The 23,581-nt window shown below is 41.5% G+C and overlaps 1 protein-coding gene across 3 annotated transcripts in view; it reads right to left on the reverse strand.

Annotated features, from left to right (window-relative positions):
• ACBD4 (acyl-CoA binding domain containing 4) overlaps positions 1-23,581 on the reverse strand; it is a 122,620-nt gene that overhangs the window by 77,717 nt on the left and 21,322 nt on the right. For 2 of the 3 annotated variants that reach the window (XM_053699826.1, XM_053699822.1), the window contains exons 2-4: positions 12,398-12,505; positions 2,585-2,705; positions 1,432-1,516 (exon numbers count right to left, since the gene is read on the reverse strand). In XM_053699826.1, coding sequence (XP_053555801.1) covers positions 1,432-1,516; positions 2,585-2,705; positions 12,398-12,479 — 288 coding nt within the window. In that variant the 5' untranslated portion in view covers positions 12,480-12,505. Of the gene's footprint in view, positions 1-1,431; positions 1,517-2,584; positions 2,706-12,374; positions 12,506-23,581 lie in introns of all 3 variants that reach the window. The other variant, XM_053699829.1, reaches the window with a different exon arrangement.

A 23,581-nucleotide genomic window follows, 5' to 3' on the forward strand; every position in this document is an offset into this window, starting at 1 on the left:
AATGCTTCTTTGGGATCCCCTTTGTTCAGAAATAGCAGACTTATATGGCTTTGTGGTTGCTTTTTGGTAAGTAGAAGGCCGCTAAATGCTGCTGCGCACCACACGTAAATTATGCCCAGCAGTTAAGGGGTTAAATTAGGTAGCTTGTAGGGAGCTTGCAGGGTTAATTTTAGCTTTAGGGTAGAGATCAGCCTCCCACCTGACACATCCCACCCCCTGATCCCTCCCAAACAGTTCTCTTCCCTCCCCCACCCCACAATTGTCCCCGCCATCTTAAGTACTGGCAGAAAGTCTGCCAGTACTAAATAAAAGGAGTTTTTATTTTTTTTAATAAAAAAAAATAAAATGTTTTAGCTGTGATGGACTCCTGCCTTAGCCCCAACCTCCATGATCCCCCCCCCCAGCAATCTAACCCTCTCCCCTACCTAATTGCCGCCATCTTGGGTACTGGCAGCTGTCTGCCAGTACCCAATTTGCCCCCCAAAAAAGTGTTTTTAATTATTTTTTATTACTAATGTATTTTTTTCTGTAGTGTAGCAGCCCCCCACAATACCCCAACCCCCTCCCCCTCCCAGATCCTCATATATATATATTTCCCCCCCTCTTCCCACTCATTGGTGTCAGTGTGGATAGGTGATCGCGGGCGTGCGCGCGCCCCCGCACGCTCCCGGCACCCGGCGTGCACATTGCACTAACAGGAGCCGGATGCCGGGTAGCGATGGGCCGCCCACCCGCCTCCCAGTTGCGCTCCCACCCACCAACGAACCGGCCGCATCGCTACCGGTGCAGAGAGGGCCACAGAGTGGCTCTCTCTGCATCGGATGCTTTCTAAGGGTATTGCAGGATGCCTCAATATCGAGGCATCACTGCAATACCCTGAGAGCTGCTGGAAGCGATTGCGATCGCTTCCAGCACTCTCTTAGACAAGTGACGTACCAGGTACGTCCATTGTCACTAACTGCAAGTTTTTGCAGGACGTACCTGGTACGTCACTTGTCATTAAGGGGTTAAAAAGCTTGTGATAAGAGGCAGCCCTCAAAGGCTTAGAAATTAGCATATGAGCCTACCTATGTTTAGTTTAAACTAAGAATACCAAGAGAAAAAAGCAAATTTGATGATAAAAGTAAATTGGAAAGTTGATTAAACTTAAAAGTCCTATCTGAATAATGAAAGTTCAATTTATACGAGACTGTCCCTTTAACTTGACATTTTTTTTAATGCAGAGGATATTAATGACAAGTAAGGTTCTTTCATGCACACCATAGACTTGTGTACTTTGCCAGATGAAACTGCCCTATATAAAAGTGGTGACATTTCCTAGTGACTGAAACAACAGTGTTGACATAAGGGACTGAATTTCCATCAAAAAGAATGAAACACTCGTTCAATAGGGTTATATAATATGTCTTAAGAAAAAGAAAGTTCTCTCACCTTCTGTGCCACCATCTTCATCTCTTTGACATATGCCCTCATGGCTTCCTCTCTGCTCATTCCTCCCAGCCTATTCCAGGCATCCCTGCAAAACAATTCAATAAGAGTGACCAATTTGTCCTCTTCAATTTGCAGCTAAGACACATTTAAAACATAACATGCACTTTAGACTAACTGCAGCAGCTATTATGGAGACATGGGGCAGCTTGTAAAAATGTATTTGCAACAATACATTTGAGAACAATTCTTAGTGGGAAATCTATAATTTGCTCACAAAACTGTAGAGAAAGAATAAGCTTGAACTGTTTACATATTCCGTTCCAGCAAGTACAAAATGTATATAAATGGCAGGGTGTGTAAAAGGTGTCTGCTAGGACAATAGAATATAAAATGAACTGACATACTGGCGGATTTATTTTCTTTATGACAAGCTAATACCCTGCTAGGGCCAAACTGCCCCTGTGAAAACAGAATGTAACAAGTCAACAAAAATAATTCATTTCATTTTAAAAAATGAGTTAATCCTCCCTGCAAACAGAAAAACAAAAAATGTCAGCATTAAAGGGACAGTCAACCATAGAATTGATATTGTTTTAAAAGATAGATAATTCCTTTATTACCCATTCCACAGTTTTGTATAACCAACACAGTTATATTAATATACTTTTTACCTCTGTGATTACCTTGTATCTAGGAATTTTCTTCCAGCCCCCTGATCACATGACTGTGACTGTTTATCTATTGTCTTGCATTTAGCATTGTAATGTGCTAGATCTTAAATAACCCCCTGTGCCTGAACACAGTGTTATCTATATAGCCCACATGTACTTTCTGTCTCTTTGTGTTGAAAAGAGATTTAAAAAGCATGTGATAAGCGGCAGCCCTCAAAGGCTTAGGAATTAGCATATGAGCCTACCTATGTTTAGTTTAAACTAAGAATACCAAGAGAAAAAAAGCAAATTTGATGATAAAAGTAAATTGGAAAGTTGATTAAAATTAAAAGTCCTATCTAAATAATGAAAGTTTAAGTTATACTAGACTGTCCCTTTAAGTTGAATAATGCAATTCCTTTCTAGATTTGAGGTTTAATGGCAACAAAATACTGGTAATTAAAGTATACTAGTGGAAGTAAAAAAAAAAAGTGAGACAGTACCACTTGTATTTTCCAATAAGATCCCAAAATCCAGGGCGGGGGATGTTGCAGGGTCCTAAAACTGCCTGTTTGTAGTAGCCGTAGAACCGCAGCATCTCATCATGGGATGGTCGATATGAGCCTGAGAAGAAGTCAAGATCTTTTATGCTTTCATGTAAATAACTATAGAAAAATAACAAAACTGTGCAACTAATGTATCCAATATTTTAAGGGGACATAAAAGCGGGGGGGGGGGGGGAATACATTACACAGCCATAAATATAAAACAGCTTTTGTTATTGCTTGCTAATGTGCATTAAAAAATATTGGAGATGTATAGCAACAAACTTAAAGGGACATTATACATTTGTTTTTTTCTGTGCATAGATGTTTTGTAGATGATCTATTTATATAGCCCATAAAGTTTTTTTGTTTTTTTTTAAATTGATAGTTTTGCTTATATTTAAATAACATTGCTCTGACTCCTAACCAAGCCCCAAAGTTTTAGGAGAATACTGATGTATACCTACTCCAGCTTGCTTCTGTTTGTGTAAAGGGTCTTTTCATATGCAGAGGAAGGGGGAGGGGGAGTGTCTGATATTTCCCACTTGCAGTGGGTGTTCCAGTAACCTTTTAAACAGAGCTAAGCTGAGAGCTTCTAAGTAAGTTTTTAAACAGTTTTATACTGGATTTTTATATCAGTATCTGTGCATATTATTCTTTATAGTAGTGTCTATTACATGCAGTTATATGAAAATTGGTGTACACTGTCCCTTTAAAGGGATACTAAACCCAAAATGTTTCTTTAATGGTTTCGATAAAGCATGCAATTTTAAGCAACTTTCTAATTTACTCCTATTATCAATTTGTCTTCATTCTCTTGCTATCTTTATTTGAAAACAGAATTAATTGATATTTTATAAATAACATATTATTATTATTATTATTATTATTATTATTAATAGTGATTATAATAATAAAAGAGAAGATGTAAATAAAAAATGTGACAATGGTGTGAAAGTGGGTATATAGCTGGAGGACCTTAACCAATCAGTGGATATGCACTGCTGAAGGAAGATTTTTCAGTAACCCAACAGTAAAGCATAATTATCTTGCTATTCAAGCCTATATACAATCGACTGATGTTAAGGAAAGTAAGTTATTAATTACAATCATGCTAATATAGTCATTTGATATATTTACATAAAATACACAATAAAATAATGTGTTGTTTCAGGACATTCTATAATATCAGCACACATGTCCATATATGAGAAACTATCCAATATACAGAGGAACATTTAAAATACATAAATAGGCATGAAACTTAAGTTTTTTCTTTCATGATTCAGATATAGGGTACAATTTTAAACAACTTTCTAATCTACTTCTGTTATCTAATTCGCTCCATTCCTTTGGTATCCTTTGTTGAAAAGCATATCTAGGTAGGCTCAGGAGCAGCAGTGCATTACTAGGAGCTAACTAGTGATAGCATATACACATCTTGTGTATAGCTCTGCCAATCTGTTCATCAAGCTCCCAGTAGTGCACTGTTGCTTCTTCAACAAAGAATAACAAAGAATGAAGTAAACTTGAAAGTTATTGAAAATTGTATGCTTATGAAAGAAGAATGTTGGGTCCCATAACACAAGGCACGTTGTCACTAAAACTTATGGCATTTAGGAGTCCACATCACTGTTGTTGATGTGCACATGTGATGAATACTATAGAACAGTATTTGTCATGGTACTACTATGGTTTGTCTAAAGAAGGAACCATAAATGACAAGACAGGTTTCATTATTGGTTTATTCAAAATAGAATTATCCAACAATTATTTCCAACTACCTCATATGCAAATAATTAATTCTAATGTAGGGAGAGACCTACTATAGATTATGAATATAATGAAGAAGTCTACTAGAAAGAATATTGTTGCTGTTTAATTTTTCCTTTACTGTCCCTTTAAACGTTCTTTATTTAGGCAATTTTAAACATTTTTCCAAATTACTTCCATTATCAAAATGTACATAATCTTTTTATGTGCACACTTTCTGAGGCAACAGTTCCTTCTTGTGTGAGTGGCTGATGGCTATCACATGACACAAAGGGAGTAAAAATGGAACTAACTTTGAAGTACGCCAGTAAAACAAAAATACTACTCATTTGAAATTCAAAGTACGTGCTATAGCATTGTCTTTTTATTATGCATTTTTCTATTATGCAATTCAACCTCTGAGCTGCAGTCACCTCCAGGCATGGATAACGTAGCCATTTATCCTTCTGAAACAGATAAGCTGAGTATGTTAACGTGAGTTATAATAGTTATCATTTATCAGCTGCAGATTATCAGATAAAATCCAAGGCCTATGTGCCAAGAATGTTTGTTTCCCATTGCTAGGAATGAAAGAGCTGTAAGAGTATTATAAATTATTAAACCAACAGCCACTTTTAGCAATCTTTACAATGAGAAATGTCATGCATCCTACACTGGTATTAAACTTAAATCCATTATAGTAAGTTTAAATAAGTAGAGTAAACAATACAATGTACATATATTAATATGCTTTTCCTGTAAGTTATCTCTATCTTAAATCCGTCTTTTCTCCCACTGGTCAAGAGAGGCTGCAGCGTATGTAATTTTCTTTCAGTTTATTTAGTCTTGCAACATGCTACACAGTGATTGCACAGATTAATGTAGAGTTCATTTACATAACAATGAATTCCAATATAATTTCAAAAAGGTAGAAATGTTTTTTAAAAGCACAAGTCCATCATATTTACAGATCAAGATTGAAAAAACATAAATTATGCTTACCAGATCATTTCCTTTCCTTCTATATGAGGAGAGTCCACGGTTTCATTCTTTACTAGTGGGAATACAGAACCTGGCCACCAGGAGGAGGCGAACACACCCCAGCCAAAGACTTAAATACCTCACCCACTTTCCTCATATCCCATTCATTCTGTCAAGGGAACAAGGAACAGTAGGAGAAATATCAGGGTATAAATGGTGCCAGAAGAACAAAAAGAATGTAAGTCCGCCCATCGGAGAATACGGGCGGGGACTGTGGACTCTCCTCATACAGAAGGAAGGGAAATTATCTGGTAAGCATAATTTATGTTTTCCTTCTTAATATGAGGAGAGTCCACGGCTTCATTCCTTACTTGTCCATCATATTTACAGATCAAGATTGAAAAAACATAAATTATGCTTACCAGATAATTTCCTTTCCTTCTATATGAGGAGAGTCCACGGTTTCATTCCTTACTTGTGGGAAACATATACCCAAGCTCCAGAGGACACTGAATAAACCGGAGGGTAAAAAAAGAGGCGGACCCTATTCTGAGGGCACCACAGCCTGCAAAACCTTTCTCCCAAAAGCTGCTTCAGCCAAAGCAAAAACGTCAAACTTGTAAAATTTTGAAAAGGTATGTAAGGAGGACCAGGTAGCCGCCCTACAAATCTGATCCATAGAGGCCTCATTCTTGAAGGCCCAAGAGGAAGCCACTGCATTAGCTGAATAAGCCTCAATCCTCTGAGAAGGCTTATGTCCCACTGTCTCGTAAGCTAAGCGAATAATGCTCCTTAAACCAAAAAGATAAGGAAGTGGACGAGGCCTTCTGCCCCCTCGCTTCCCAGAATACACAACAAACAAAGAAGAAGTCTGTCTAAACTCCTTCGTAGCCTGAAGATAGAACTTCAAGGCCCCAACCACATCCAAATTATGAAGTAACCGTTTCTTCGAAGAAGAAGGATTAGGACATAAGGAAGGAACCACAATCTCCTGATTGATGTTGCGTTCTGAAACGACCTTAGGAAGAAAACCTAACCCAGTACGAAGAACAGCCTTATCAGCATGAAATACTAGGTAAGGAGGCTCACATTGCAAGGCAGCCATTTCAGAGACTCTGCACGCCGAAGCAATAGCCAGTAGAAAAAGAACCTTCCAAGACAGTAATTTAATGTCAACTACATGCATAGGCTCAAACGGAGCCTTCTGCAAAACTTTAAGAACAAGATTTAAACTCCAAGGAGGAGCACTAGATCTAAACACAGGCATAATTCTAGCCAGAGCCAGAACAAAAGACTGAAAATCTGGAAGCTCAGCGGGCCTCTTGTGCAGTAAAACAGATAAGGCTGAAGTCTGTCCCTTAAGGGAGCTAGTAGAAAGGCCCTTCTCCGGACCATCCTGGAGAAAGGAAATAATCCTTGAAACCCTGACCTTATGCCAGGGGAATGCACGCTCTTCACACCAGAATAAGTAGGTCCTCCACACCTTATGATAGATGTGACGAGTAACCGGCTTACAAGTGTGAATGAGAGTATCAATAACTCTCTCAGAGAAACCTTTCTTGGCTATGTCTAAGCGTTCAATCTCCACGCAGTCAGCCTCAGAGAATCCAGATTTTGATGAACAAAAGGACCTTGTTCCAGCAGATCCCTGCGACAAGGTAACTTCCATGGAGGAGATGATGACATTCCCACTAGATCCGTGAACCACATCCTTTGCGGCCACGATGAAGCAATCAGTATCACTGATGCCTGTTCCTGCCTGATGCAGGCCACTACTCGAGGAAGGAGAGGTAATGGCGGAAAAAGGTATATTAGACTGAACCTCCAAGGCACCACTAATGCATCTATTAGCTCCGCCTGAGGATCCCTGGATCTCGACCCATACCTGGGTAGATTGGTATTGAGACGGGACGCCATGAGATCTATCCCTGGAGTCCCCCACCTGTTGCATATCTCCGCAAACACCTCGGGATTGGGAGACCATTCCCCCGGATGAAAGGATAGTCTGCTGAGAAAATCCGCTTCCCAGTTGTCCACACCCGGAATGTGGATCGCTGACAGCGAACAGTTGTGGGCCTCTGCCTACTCCAGAATCCGAGATACCTCCCTTATTGCTAGGGAGCTCCTCGTTCCTCCCTGGTGGTTGATGTAAGCCACCAAGATGATATTGTCTGATGTGAATCTGATAAACTGGGACGAACCCAGACGGGGCCAAGCCTCCAGAGCATTGAAGATTGCTCGAAGTTCCAGAATGTTGATCGGAAGAGAGTTCTTCTCCCGAGACCAAAGGCCCTGAGCCTTCTTGGCTCCCCAAACTGCTCCCCATCCTGAGAGACTCGCATCTGTAGTCACAATCTCTGAGGATGGTCTTAAAAAGGATGTCCCTTGGGACAGGTGATCTGGACAGAGCCACCAAGAGAGCGATTCTCTTGATTGGTTGTCCAGAGAGATCTGTTGAGACAGATCCAAATGATTGCCGTTCCACTGTCTCAGCATGCACAGCTGTAACGGTCTGAGTCAGAACCTGGCAAAGGGAATTATGTCCATGCTGGACACCATGAGACCAATCACCTCCATACACTGCGCCACAGAGGGCCTTGAGGAGGTCCAGGGGGCAAGCCATGCCGAAGACAGCTTGCAACGTTTCTGGTCTGAAAGAAATTTACTCATGACTAGTGAGTCTATTAAAGTGCCCAGGAATTCTACCCTGGTGCTTGGAAGAAGAGAACTCTTCTCTAAGTTTATCTTCCATCCATGGGATTGAAGAAGAGAGAGAAGAGATTCCGAATGTTCTTCCGCTAGACGAAAGGATGGTGTTTGTACCAGAATATCGTCCAAGTAAGGTGCTGCTGCAATACCCTGGGTTCTGACCATGGCTAAGAGAGCCCCCAGAACCTTTGTGAAAATTCTTTGGGCAGTAGCTAGGCCAAACGGAGGAGCAATAAACTGGAAGTGCTGGTCCTGGAAGGCAAACCTTAGGAACTGAAAGTGTTCCCTGTGGATTGGAACATAAAGGTAAGCATCCTTCAGATCTATAGTGGTCATGAACTGTCTCTTCTGAACTGAACTAGACCTTATAGTCTCCATCTTGAACGAGGGGACGTTCAGAAACTTGTTTAAGCACTTAAGGTCCAGAATCAGGCAGAAAGTTCCCTCCTTTTTTGGTACCACAAAAAGGTTTGAGTAGTATCCCAAGCTTCGTTCCTCTATGGGAACCAGGACAATGACTCCTAAGGAGGACAGATCCCAAACTCACCCAAGAAAGGAATCCCTCTTTTCTGGCTTTGATGACAGATTTGAGAGAAGGAATCTGCCCTTGGGTGGAAGAGACTTGAACCTGATTCTGAGCCGGCTTCCAAGTCTTAGGTTGCTTGGTCTTAGTGGAGAATTGCTGACGCTGGGATTTATCAGAACAAAAGGAACGAAAATTATTAGATTGTCCCTTAGATCTGTTCTTTTAATCTTGCGGTAGGAAGGCACCCTTGCCCCCTGTAACCGTGGAAATAATGGAGTCCAGGCCTGAACCAAACAAAATCTTACCCTTGAATGGAAGGGAAAGGAGTCTGGACTTGGAAGTCATGTCCGCAGACCAGAACTTCAGCCACAGAGGCCGGCGGGCCTGAACAGAAAACCCAGCAGTTTTAGCATTTAAACAAATAATTTGCATATTCGCATAACAAATAAAAGAATTAGTGACCCTTAAAGCCTTAATTCTATCATCATCTTTCTTAACAGAGTTGCCATCTTTTTATCCATGGGCTCTTTGAACGACGAGCTATCCTCCAGTGGGATAGTAGTGCGTTTTGCAAGCTTGGACACAGCGCCATCCACCTTAGGGACGGAACCCCACAACTCCAATTGAGAGTCCGGGACCAGGAACAGTTACTTAAAGACAGATGAAGGGGTGAAGGAAGAACCAATCCTCTCCCATTCGTTCTTAATAATGTTTGCCATCTTTACAGGAACAGGGAAAGTCTGAGGAACAACCCTGTCTTCGTAAACTCTATCCAGTTTAGGAATTAAAGGTTCTTCAGGCAGTTTGGCCTCTGGAACCTCTAAGGTAGCCAGAACTTCCTTTAAAAGAAAGCGCAAGTGCTCCATCCTAAATCGAAAATCTGGTTCCTCCGCAATTGGAGGCTTAGAGGCAGCCGATTTAGACCCAGAAAGTTCACACTCTGAAGTATCAGAAAGAACTTCATCATCAGATAACCGTCTATCAGCTATAGTCAATAAACTAAAAGATGACCCCTGGGAAGGATAGCAATATTTTACCTTGCGCTTAGCAGGGCGAGGTAAAACACTAATGGCCGCAGACACCGCGTTTGTAACTGCGCAGTGAAGTCTAAAGGTAAACGGCCTCCTCCAGATGGAGGATCAGGCGTGCTATGGGAAACTGCATGTGTATTGGGAGATGGATGCAGGGTGCGCACCTCACGGGATGGGGACCCCTCAGAGGGGGAAGGCTCAGTGGTATGAAACATGTTAACCTTTTTTGACATAATCACTTTTTCTAGGCATGTGGAAAATAATTAAGAGGGCGAGTATACCTCAACCTCCTCCCAATATAAACAGGCATTAGTCTTAGGTATAGAGGGAGTACCCTCTAAAATGTCAGAGTCCCCCATAGCTATGGGCTATGTACTAATATAGCAATAACTAACGTTATATAAAATATAAAAACGGCACCTTTATACCCCCAATGGCTGGGGCACCCACCACCTCCTATGACCCATGCACACAGAGTAAACCACTTCTCTCCGATAACCAGCACGGTCAGAGAATAGGAAGTGAAACTACGACCACACCCGGTCACATGGAGCACAACCTAGGACAGCCTCCGCTAAGAAAAAGCACACCAAGCTTGTAAAGCTGCGCACCTCTAAAGTGAAGTAACCTGTATGATCCAACATCAGCCTATGAGCCTCAAAAAACATTTCACACGTAAAGCAGTATAAATCAAATAAAAATGTATTTGCTTAATCCCCGCTGTTCAATAATCCCCCCTCAGGAGATATTAACCCTTGATTCCATACAAATAAAAGGAGCCACACTGTGACCCTGTCTTCTAGCATTATCGTATGTGTAAAAAATTAAACAATCTTACCGGAATCTATGCTGTGGAACAGAAACACAGCCTCTCAAGTGTGACAGTCTTGTAGCATCGCTCATGACATGGACTTGAGTGATGAAAGCAGGCAGTGAAACTCATCAACACTGATTGCTTAGGAGCTGTTAATATGAGTCTGGATGGTTTTGCAGAAAGACTCTCCCTGCATCTCCAGACCCTAACTTTCGTCAATGCTCTCACTGAGAGGCTGACAAGACTACTTAAAACTTCAGTCCCATTTCAAAGGGAGGGGTACCCTTCATAAGGAACTACTCCGTATCTTGTGACACTTCTCTGCCATCCTCCTGTGACGAAAGGGAAAGAATGACTGGGATATGAGGGAAGTGGGGGAGGTATTTAAGCCTTTAACTGGGGTGTCTTTGCCTCCTCCTGGTGGCCAGGTTCTGTATTCCCACAAGTAAGGAATGAAGCCGTGGACTCTCCTCATATTAAGAAGGAAAGGTTATTGAAGAGATGGCAACATTAAGGGTACTACCGAGGCCGGCTCAACCATGGGACCAAGTGGGTCCAAGGGACCCAGGCAGCACTTGACAGTGACTTTGTCAGTAACTGTCAGACCTAGACCATAATGCACAAAGACACATAATGGGTTAGGGGTGACATTCGAGGTGGGACAAGTGCACCTCTCCATCCCACTTATTGCACAATTGGGCATAAGCATTGGTTGCATGCAGGTAGGCAGGCTTAGTAAGGTCAGCGATGAGGCTAATAGGTTGATATGTTAATCATTAATGTTACTACTGGTGTGTGTGGGGGGTGTCATTGCATTCTCGGACCCAGGCAGCACAATTTCTTGAGCCGGCCCTAGGTACTACATATGAATGACATCAGATCAAATAACCTTGTTAAAAAGTTCCATTTGATGCAGAAAATGAAGATTCTGTAACCACATAGTTATGACTACAGATATATGTGACATATTTACTGTTGTACAGAAACCTTTTGATAACATTAATAGTAAGGCGATCAGTGTCATTTATTGTATTAGTTCTCCTTGTTCACATTTATATAGACATTCTAGTGTAGTTAGGAAACCATGAGATTAGTTTCCAAGGACTGGAAGGATAATAAGCAATGTTTAACAATGTATTGCTGCTATGTTAATATGGCACTGAATATCTCATACACATAGGGCCTGATGATCAAAACCTCCCCAGCATGGAGAGAAATTACGCAATGTTTTGAGATACTTTTCTGGCATTATATTGCAATGTATCTGTCTCTCCTTCCCTTTCTGAACCCTACATAGCTAGATAAACATCTCTCAAGCTAAAATGTGATAGAGCAGTGAGCTTTAGATAATCAGGACCATAGTCTTTGTGTCTAGCAGGATTTCGGCTCAGTACCACAATAAATACAGTATTATTTAAAGTCCATTAAGTGCTTTATTACTGTCCAGATGCCAGAATTTGGGCTTTGAGAATACTATTACACTGTTATCTAAAGGGATAGGAAAATTAAACTTGTACGGTTCAGATAAAGGATATAATTGTAAGATATGAATTCATGCACAAATATAACACCTGGGATGTTACGATAGCGTAATAATACAGTGACCAGGGCCCATGTGATTACTAGAATAATATTTTGAATTGCATGAAGCTCACAACTCATGCCAGGTGCCAAGCACAAATGTGCTCTTTAAAACATGCCTGGTGCAGTGTTGAAAAAAAAAACAAATAAGGGCAAAGGACTCACAAGTTTTTGTGGTGCCATGGATTTGTGGAACCCTGATAACACATATTATAAAATATTATATATATATTTTTTTATAATACAGTATATATATATATATATACATACATATATACACACACACAAGTATATACAAGCACACACAAATACATATACACAGTTGAGGGATTTATGTCAATAATCTAACTCTACCTGTAGGTACATATTGTACGCACCCCTTTTTGGTAAGCCCTGGATGACAGAGACAGCTGCATTGAACTGCCTCTGGGGTCCTGTCTCGTCCTGATCTGTCCCCATTTCTCCAACATTCGTCTCTGCAGACCCTGTGACAGCAAAGTGATTAGTGATACAAGGCACAAATTCCGTCAGTTAACATAAGGTCAAAGAATAGTTTCCTTGATAAAAGATGAACTCTGATCGTTCATTGTTTACTTAAATTACAGTTTATGTCAGGAACAATAATATGCAGAATATTGCAAAAAGCCCATATGAGTTTGATGCCCCATTTGATTTATGGGATTCTGTGGGAAGATTTAAAACTCAAAAGATTTCAGTACTGTATATGAAACAGCAATTATTAAACACGTTATATATTTTGAGCATAAAAATATCATACTGTGACACGTTTTACAACTTACACATCTGAAACATCAGTTCTTGGCCTTCATAAACCAGAGTTCCTTCTTTTCTCTTGGGGCTAAATCTGTTTTTACAAGGTAATCTCTAAGATTTCTAAACCTTTTATATCCTGTTTGTAGTGAATTTGAATGCCTCACATGTCATAGGTACCAGGGCAGTTGTTTCAACATCCATATAAGACCAAGATATATACTATTAGACGTTATATGACCTGCACTATGAAATATGTGATATACCTACTTAAAGGGAAACTGAACCCAAATTATTTCATTCGTGATTCAGATAGAGGGGCCCATTTATCAAGCTCCAGATGGAGCTTGAGGGCCCGTGTTTCTGGCGAGCCTGCAGACTCGCCAGAAACACCAGTTATGAAGCAGCGTTCTAAAGACCGCTGATCCATAACATCGCCTGCAATTCAACCCGATCGAGTACGATCGGGTCAATTGACACAGCAGATTACCCGTGAATCTGCAGGGGGCAGCGTTGCACCAGCTGCTCACAAGAGCTGCTGATGCAATGCTGAATACGGAGAACATATTGCTCTCCGCATTCAGCGAGGTCAGGCGGACCTGATCCGCACTGTCAGATCAGGTCCGCCAGACCTTTGATAAATGTCTCCCAGAGCATTAAATTTTAAGCAACTTTCTAATTTACTCCTATTATCACATTTTCTTCATTCTCTTGGTATCTTTATTTGAAATGCAAGAATGTAAGTTTAGATGCCGGCCCATTTTTGGTGAACAACCTGGGTTGTTCTTGCTGATTGGTGGATAAATTCATCCACCAATAAAAAAGTGCTGTCCAGAGCCCTGAACTAATAAAAAAAAGCTTAGATGCCTTCTTTTTCAAATAAAGATAGCAAGAGAATGAAGAAAAATTAATAATAGGAGTAAATTAGAAAGTTGCTTAAAATTGCATGCTCTATCTGAATCACAAAAGAAAAAATGTGGGTATAGTGTCCCTTTAATTGTTCCTGTGGGTGCTTTTATGTAGGAAAAACTGACGATGCCTGCACACATATCGCGAATCATTGTTTGGCATTTCAAAATGCATTGAGAATGTGTAGATCATAACAACCTGTAATGAGACATTTATGTTTTTTTAAGAGATACATAAAGTTCTAGATTATGAGTGGTGCACTAACAGTTATGCACAAGCAATAAGGGGTTCATCGTGGGTGTTTGCGTGCGTCAGGTTTTTCACTAATATTACACGTTGAAAGTAAACACGATCGCTTGAGCGCAATTCAAGATATAGCGTGTCGGTTTAGTGTGACCTCAGAGCTCTGGTTACATTACAAAGACTTACACTCATAATAAAAACATCTAATAAAAATTATATAAAAAAAAAAGATATTGCACAAAAAAGTTATAAGGGCTATATATGAGATATGAGGTTTCAGGTGCTAGAAACAAAAACGGATAATGGGCTTTAACATAGAGATGCATACATATACAAATCTAAAGATGGATATATATTATATATATTATATATATATATATAAAAATATATATGTATATGTATGTGTGTGTGTACAGATGTATTTATATGTGTATATATGTATTTACAGACATATATTCACACATATAAAAAAAAAAGATAGGCTCGTCAGAAACACCAGTAATGAAGCAGCGGTCTAAAGACCGCTGCTCCATAACCTGTCTGCCTGCAAAGATATTGCACAAAAAAAGTTATAGGGGCTATATATATATATATATATATATATATATATATATATATATATATATATATATATATATATATATATATATATACATACAAATATATATGTATATGTGTGTGTGTGTGTACAGATGTATTTATATGTGTATATATGTATTTACAGTATTTACAGACATATATACACACATATAAACACATAAATACATATGTATACATAGATATAGAAGTGAATTGGAGCCCTTTGAGGTTAAGTAGATGAAAACATGGAAAAAAATATTTATGCAATATTCATATTTAATAATGGTTTAAACTATTTATTTACTGTAAATAGATATTCCTATATAAATCTGTATATATCTGTACCCTATATATATAATGAAGTATATATATCTCAAAATAACAAGAGTATTGCATTGAGCAATGATACTTTTTTATTGGATTAGCTATACATTACTCTTGTTAATTTGATATTTAAATCTCTGGACTAACATGGCTATTCCAATCAACGTATGTATATATATATATATATATATATATATATTATATATATATATATATATATATATATATATATATATATATATATATATATATATATAGAGAGAGAGAGAGAGAGAGAGAGATACATATTGTACCATAAGAGGATTAGATATATATAGAAATATGTATTTATAAATAAATAGAAAATGTTCTGCAATGTGAAGAACATTAGAATGTGAAACATTCATATTTTCATGTCGGGCTAGCGCACTTGAGAATATGGATCAGGTTTGAGTCCGAATAGGATGTTACTTTTTCCCCTCACTTTTTTTGTTCCATGACTTTTATGGGGGAATAGGTTATCGTGCGCGCAATGTTGTAGTTTTGACTTTTTACGCTTGTGGGGTTAGTGTGCGAAAACAGATTACTTTCAACTTGTAATAAGAGCGCAACAAGTTTACTTCTAGCGCAGTTGGCGCTTGAGCGGGAGCGTTAAATAACGCTCCATTTGTAATCTGGCCCAAAGTCAGTGATTATGCTTTATCTTAATAGACCACCTCTGTTAGATGGAGATGGAGACAGGGGGAAAAGACTACTGCAAAAAGATGTGAACTTGGAACACTTACATCAAGAGATCTGAATGTACATCCCGGGTTGCAGTTTTTTATGATATTTTTTTTTAGGTGTTTCATTAACTCACTTGTAGAGGGGGCAATTTGTATTAAGGGAAGCCTTTGTTGTGTACTTCAATGACCACCCTAAACTTGTATTATCACAGCAATACTTTGTGTGTTCTAAGCCATGTCAGCCCTGAGGAATTAACCTTAGTGATCAATATGACCACTAGAGTGCTCCCCTTGTGCTGCAAAGTCTCCCAAGATACTTCTAACTAACAGGGGGGTGGTTTGGTACACTTTGGGGTCGGTTATTACACTGAGATTCCCTGTGATGTAATTTTGAGGATACGTTGTAACTATGTGGTATCCAAGGTGTTAATCTTTTGTGTCTTTTTTGCTTCATAATAAACGGATGATCCCCTGATGGCTTAATAACAATATTAATATGAGTATAATGGAAAGCATATTCATTGCACCCTGTTTCACATTACTCGGCAGACCTTTTGATGTACCTTGGCCCTGCCCGAAGAGGTTAAACCTTAGCAACTTAAGTGTAATTTTTATAGATATGTTTTTTGGATATAAATCAGTGTTTCTGTTACTTAGTGGGGATTTACTAGATAAGGTTGACAATATGATGGTTTAACCTCTGTTTTTTAACAGTTGATGATCCTTATATTAACCATCTTGCTCTAAAGAGTTTAATAATGTGTCCAACTCAGTAAATGTAGATAAAATAAATACACAATAGGAAAATATGAATTACTATTGATTTTGGGTTAATATTAAGTCAGAACTACAAATACTGAACAGTTAACCCCACTCACTCCTGCCCTTTCCCCCCTTACTATTAAGTCACAAAAAAGCAGAATGTGGAAAATAACAGAAAAGGAGAACCAGACAAAAAGAAGTGCACAAAACCACTAAGGGATGGGTATTTATGTGCTGTCACTGAGAATGTGAAGAAAGTACCAACATCCTTCTTTTCTCTCACTGTTATATATAAAGCAGATCATTCATTGGGTTTGTATCCCAGCAGTGTGAATCATCATAAGGGTGAGTATAAAAATCAGACAGGATCATACATTTCATAAACAGGCACACATAAACCTGCAGCACTTTCTAGGATAGAGTATATGGAACCAACAAAGAACGGTTGTGTAACCTGTCAGCCTATAGGAAGAGGTCTCAATAAGGATGTTAGCTACATAGGGTGAAACTGAAATCTCCAGTGGCTGCAACAAAGTGAGAAGTGAATACTTTGGTAAACACAAGGAAAATTGTGAGTAGTCCAAATAAAAAGGCCACAGACTGAAAATGATGGTGTCTCAAAACAAAACAGAGAAATTTATAGTGAGTGGTATAAAGCTCTCCAAATAGAATGGAAAAATTATATAGTGAATCAAGAATGCTTAAAGGGACACTGAACCCAAATTGTTTCTTTCATGATTCAGATAGAGCATGCAATTTTAAGCAACTTTATAATTTACTCCTATTATCAATTTTTCTTTGTTCTCTTGCTATCTTTATTTGAAAAAGAAGGCATCTAAGCTAAGGAGCCCGAGCCAGCACATTTTTTATTTAGAACAATGGACAGCACTTGTTTATTGGTGCTGTCCAATCAGCGAGGACAACCCAGGTTGTTCACCAAAAATGGGCCGGCATCTAAACTTACATTTTTGCTTTTCAAATAAACATACCTAGAGAATTAAGAAAATTTAGAAAGGAGTAAATAGGAGTAAATTAGAAAGTTGCTTAAAATTGCATGCTATATCTGAATCACGAAAGAAAAAATTTGTGCCAGATTACAAGTGGTGCGTTAACAGTTTCGCACAAGCGATAAGGGGTTTATTGCGGCTGTTTGTGTTTCTCGGGTTTTCCGCTCATATTACAAGTTGAAAGTAACCGCAATTGCTTGTGCGCAATTCAAGTTAACGCACGTCAGGTTAGTGCAACCTCAGAGCTCTGTTAACTGTTTTGCGAAACAAAAGTGTCACAAAACACATCAAAAATACATTACTAAGTACAGCTACACTAATAACACCATCAAATAAAATTATTAAAAAAAATATTGTACAAAAAAATTATAAAGGCTCAAAGGTGTTAGAAAAAATTTACATATATTCACATATAAACACATAAATACATATATACACATATATACACATATATAGAAGTGCATTGGAGCCCTTTGCAGTTAAATAGATGAAAACATGTAAAACCATATTTATGCAATATTCATATTTAATAAAGTGTTATACTATACTAGTCCTAAAGCCCGTTCACACGGGCCATTTTTTGCAGTACAGCGGTCCCACTCCTTGCTCTCTCTCCCCCTCTCTTTTGCGCTCTCTCCCCCTCTCTTTTGCGTTCTTTCTCGCTCCACCTCTCTTTTGCTTTCTCTCCCCCCTCTCTTTTGCGCTCTCTCTCCCCCCTCTCTTCTACTCTCTCTCTCTCCCCCCTCTGTTTTGCGTTCTCTCTTTTGCGCTCTCTCCCCCTCTTTTTGCGCTCTCTCCCCCTCTCTTTTGTGGCTCTTTCTGCCCCTCTCTTTTGCGCTCTCTCTCCCCCCTCTCTTTTGCTTTCTCTCCCCCCCTCTCTTTTGCTCTCTCTCCCCCTCTCTTTTGTGCTCTCTCTCCCCCTCTCTTTTACGCTCTCTCAACCCCCTCTCTTTTGCGTTCTCTCTCTCTTTTGCGCTCTCTCTCCCCCCTATTTTGTGCGCTCTCTCTCCCCCTCTCTTTTGCGCGTTCTCTCTCCCCCTCTCTTTTGCGCTCAGCATCTCTCCCCCTCTCTTTTGCTCTCTCTCCCCCTCTTTTGCCGTCTCTCTCCCTCTCTTTTGCTCTCTCTCTCCCCCTCTTTTGCTGTCTCTCTCCCTCTCTTTTGCTCTCTCTCTGCCCCCCTCTCGTTTGCTCTCTCTCCTCTCATTTGCTCTCTCTCTCCTCTCGTTTGTTCTCTCTCCTCTCTTTTGCTGTCTCTCTCTCTCTCTCTTGCTCTCTCTCCCCCTCTCTTTTGCGCTCTCTCTCCTCTCTCTTTTGCGCTCTCTCCCCCTCTTTTGTTCTCTCTCCCCCCTTTCTTTTGCGCTCTCTCCCCCTCTCTTTTGCGCTCTCTCCCCCTCTCTTTTGCGCTCTCTCCCCCTCTCTTTTGCGCTCTCTCCTCCCCTCTCTTTTGCGCTCTCTCCCCCCTCTCTTTTGCGCACTCTCCCCCCTCTTTTTTCCGCACTCTCCCCCCCTCTCTTTGCGCTCTCTCCCCCTCTTTTTTGCGCTCTCTCCCCCCCTTTCTTTTGCTCTCTCTCCTCCTCCCTCTTTTGCGCTCTCTCCCTCCTCTCTTTTTGCGCTCTCTCCCTCCTCTCTTTTACGCTCTCCTCCTCCCCTCTCTTTGGCGCACTTCTCCCCCTCTCTTTTGCGCACTCTCCCCCTCTCTTTTGCGCTCCTCGTTCCCCTTCTCTTTTGCGCTCTCTCCCCTCTCTTTTGCGCACGCATCTCCCCCCTCTCTTTTGCGCTCTCTCCCCCTCTCTTTTGCGCTCTCCTCCCCCTCTCTTTTGGGGCTCTCTCCCCCTCTCTTTTGCGCTCTCTCCCCCCTCTCTTTTGTGCTCTCTCCCTCCTATCTTTTGTGCTCTCTCCCTCCTATCTTTTGTGCACTCTCCCCCCTCTCTTTTGCGCACTCTCCCCCCTCTCTTTTGCGTACTCTCCCCCCTCTCTTTTGAGCACTCTCCCCCTCTCTTTTGCGCTCTCTCCCCCTCTTTTGCGCTCTCTCCCCTCTCTTTTGCGCTCTCCCCCTCTCTTTTGCGCTCTCTCCCCCCTCTCTTTTGCGCTCTCTCCCCCCTCTTTTGCGCTCTCTCCCCCCTCTCTTTTGCGCTCTCTACCCCCTCTCTTTTGCGCTCTCTCCCCCTCTCTTTTGTGCTCTTCCCCCCTCTCTTTTGCGCACTCTCTCCCTCTCTTTTGCTCTCTTTCTTCCCCCCTCTCGATTGCTCTCTCTCCTCTCATTTGCTCTCTCTCTCCTCTCGTTTTTTCTCTCTCCTCTCTTTTTCTGTCTCTCTCTCTCTCTCTTGCTCTCTCTCCCCCTCTCTTTTGCGCACTCTCTCCCCCTCTTTTGTTCTCTCTCCCCCTTTTTTTTGTGCTCTCTCCCCCTCTCTTTTGCGCTCTCTCCCACTCTCTTTTGCGCTCTCTCCCCCCTCTCTTTTGCGCTCTCTCCCCCCTCTCTTTTGCGCACTCTCCCCCCTCTCTTTTGCACACTCTCCCCCCTCTTTTGCGCACACTCCCCCTCTCTTTTGCGCTCTCTCCCCCTCTCTTTTGTGCTCTCTCCCCCCTCTCTTTTGCGCACTCTCCCCCCTCTCTTTTGCGCACTCTCCCCCCTCTCTTTTGCGCACTCTCCCTCTCTCTTTTGCGCACTCTCCCCCTCTTTTGCGCTCTCTCCCCCCTCTTTTGCGCTCTCTCCCCCCTCTCTTTTGCACTCTCTCCCCCTCTCTTTTGCGCTCTTTCCCCCCCTTTCTTTTGTGCACTCTCCCCCCTCTCTTTTGCGCACTCTCCCCCTCTCTTTTGTGCACTCTCCCCCTCTCTTTTGCGCACTCTCCCCCCTCTCTTTTGCGCTCTCTCCCCCCTCTCTTTTACGCTCTCTCCCCCTCTCTTTTGCTCTCTTTCCCCCTCTCTTTTGCGCTCTCTCCCCCCTCTCTTTTGCACTCTCTCCCCCCTCTTTTGTGCTCTCTCCCACCTCTCTTTTGCGCTCTCTCCCCCCTCTCTTTTGCACTCTCTCCCCCCTCTCTTTTGCGCTCTCTCCCCCTCTCTTTTGCACTCTTTCCCCCCCCTCTTTTGCGCACTCTCCCCCCTCTCTTTTGCGCACTCTCCCCCTCACTTTTGCACACTCTCCCCCCTCTCTTTTGGGCTCTCTCCCCCTCTCTTTGCGCTCTTTCCCACCCTCTCTTTTGCGCACTCTCCCCCCTCTCTTTTGCGCACTCTCCACCCTCTCTTTTGCGCTCTCTCCCCCCTCTCTTTTGCTGTCTCTCTCCCCCTCTCTCTTTTGCTGTCTCTCTCTCCCTCTCTCTATCCCCCCTCTTCTGCTTTCTCTATCCACCCTCTTCTGCTCTCTCTATCCCCCCTCTTTAGAGCTCTCTGTCTCTCAGCATCTGGCCCCGCCCACTTCATGCCCGGTCATGCCCAGTTCATGCCCGGCCACGCCCATGACGCACCCGCCAGGCCACGCCCACTCCACCACACGACGCCAGGTTAGTTGGAAGGCCAGGTGTGTTTGTCCTCCCATGCAGCTTCAGACAAACACACTTGGCCTTTTATTTTATAGGATGTGCATTTTTTTTGCAGTTAAAGGGACACTGTAATCCCAAGAAAATAATTTTGAAACATAAATATTTGTAATCCACTTTTTTTTTTAATATCTATATGTTTAAAATTGTATTAATTTCAAACTCACTATGTGGATACCGTTCCAGGTTGTCCAACCCAGGCTGATAACCCAGGTTGGAACATGGCAGCATGCACATCTCTCTCAATGTCATTAAAGACGTCACTCGCTGGATGCCCCGGCCGAATGTAGGATTCTGCTGTCAAATGCACAAGCATGATTCTAATTATTGTATGGGTAATGGCTTCACACAGGGAAATCTCGCATGCGCGATTCGAATGATTAAAATGTGCAATAGAAGGAAATTGTGTAATAACGATATGCAAAAACTTGAGATCGGATAGGTTATTGCTTTATAACATGTACTGCCCATATTTGAGGGCTGGATTCAGTGTCGTCATTGGAGAATAATAAAAGTTGTTTTTCTACCGTTATGCAGCATTGCTTGAGAATAAAAGTAGGTCCATTTTTTTTTTATTTATGTATATTATATGAAATGTGTGGTCCATTTCTGATACAAAAACTAAAAGTTAGTAACCCTTTAATTAGATGAAAACATGTAAAACCCATATTTATACAACATTCATATTTAACAAAATGTTATACTGTGTATTAGGGCAGTGCGATTAATCACAATTTTTTTGTCTTCTGATTTCAAATCGCAAGAGTATGCGATTATTTTTTTTTTACATTTTGCCACTTAACAAGTGTTTAATTTAGAAGCGTTAGCATAATGAGGTCCACAACATGGAGTACATTTAATAAAATCTCTATTTTCATGGGCACCCGAGATATATGTAGGTTGTGGAGTGAGGTTGTCCTGTCCACAGATGCTGTTTGACAGTGTGGAATTGCAGATAAACACAGATAAGTCCCTGCTGCTTGCTTAATGTGTACGTGTTAAATTTGTATTAAACATAGTAATTTTAAAACTTTTAATTCATCATTTTTAATATGATGAGGTGAGTGATGTACAATAGATCGGATGGTGCAAGGTAACTAAGCTTACTAGGTGTAATGCAATAAGCCATAAAACCAGCACTCGTGAGCAAATAAACTTAAATCAGGCACACTAAGGAGAAAGATATGAGGTGCCAGGGTAGAGCTTTCTTATGCTGACCCACAGCAGGGATTTGTTGAGGTACAGGGCGTGTTGGTATAAAAAGCAATAATTAGCACAAGAAATTGAGAAATGTATGTTTAACAGTTATTATTTTAAAAATTGTTTAAAATCACAATTGCGATATTTCATGGCCAAAATCGTGATATAATTTTTCCCCATATTGCACAACCCTACTGTGTATTTACTGTAAATATTTCACATTCCAATGTACTGCACATAGCAGAATATTTTCTACTAGTCCTAAAGCCTGTGTACACGGGACATTTTTTGCAGTACAGCTTTCTCTCGCACCCTTTCTTTTGCTCTCTCTCTCTCCCCCCTCTCTTTTGCTCTCTCTTTGCCCCTCTCTTTTGCACTCTCTCTCTCCCCCCTCTCTTTTGCTCTCTCTCTCCCCCCCCTCTCTTTTGCTCTCTCTCCCCTCCTCTCTTTTGCTCTCTTTCTTCCCCCTCTCTTTTGCTCTCTCTCCCCCTCTCTTTTGCTCTCTCCCCCCTCTCTTTTGCTCTCTCTCTCTCCCCTCTCTCTTTTGCTCTCTCTCCCCCGTTTTTTGTTCTCTCCCCTCTCTTTTGCTCTCTCCTCTCTCTTTTGCTCTCTCTCGCCCCCTCTATTTTGCTCGCTCTCTCTCCCCCTCTTTTCCTCGCTCTCTCCCCTCTTTTGCTCTCTCTCTCCCCCTCTTTTGCTCTCTCCCCCCCTCTTTTGCTCTTTCCCCCTTCTTTTGCACTCTCTCCAACTCTTTTGCTCTCTCTCCCTCCTCTTTTGTTCTCTCCCCCCCTCTTTTGCTCTCTCTCCCCCCTCTGTTGCTCTCTTTCTCCCCCTTTATTTTGTTCTCTTTCCCCCCTTTCTTTTGCTCTCTCTCTCCATCCTCTCTTTTGCTCTCTCTCCCCTCTCTTTTGCTCTCTCTCCCCTCTCTTTTGCTCTCTCTCTCCTCTCTTTTACTCTCTTTCCCCCCTCTCTTTTGCTCTCTCTCCCTTCTTTTGCTCTCTCTCCCCTCTCTTTTGCTCTCTCTATCCCCCTCTATGTTGTCTTCTCTCTCTCCCCCTCTCTTTTGCTTTCTCTCTCCCCTCTTTTGCTCTCTCTCCCCCCTCTCTTTTGCTCTCTCCCCCATCTTTTACTCTCCTCACCTTCTTTTGCTCTCTCTCCCCCCTCTTTTGCTCTCTCTCCCTCCTCTTTTACTCTCCCTCTCCACCCTCTTTTGCTCTCTTTCTCTCCCTTTCTTTTGCTTTCTCTCTCCCCGTCTATTTTACTATCTCCCCCCCTCTCTTTTGCTCTCTCTCCCCCTCTTGCTCTCTCTCCCCCCTCTTTTGCTCTCTCTCCCCCCTCTTTTGCTCTCTCTTCCCCCTCTTTTGCTCTCTCTTCCCCCTCTTTTGCTCTCTTTCCCCTCTTTTGCTCTTTTCCCCTCTCTTTTGCACTCTCTCCCCCCTCTTTTTTGCTCTCTCTCCCCCCTCTTTTGCTCTCTCCCCCCTCTTTTGCTCTCTCTTTCCTCTCTTTTGCTCTCTCTCCCCTCTCTTTGT

The sequence above is a fragment of the Bombina bombina genome, chromosome 1 (assembly GCF_027579735.1).
Source record: "Bombina bombina isolate aBomBom1 chromosome 1, aBomBom1.pri, whole genome shotgun sequence".
Classification (NCBI taxonomy): Eukaryota; Metazoa; Chordata; class Amphibia; order Anura; family Bombinatoridae; genus Bombina; species Bombina bombina.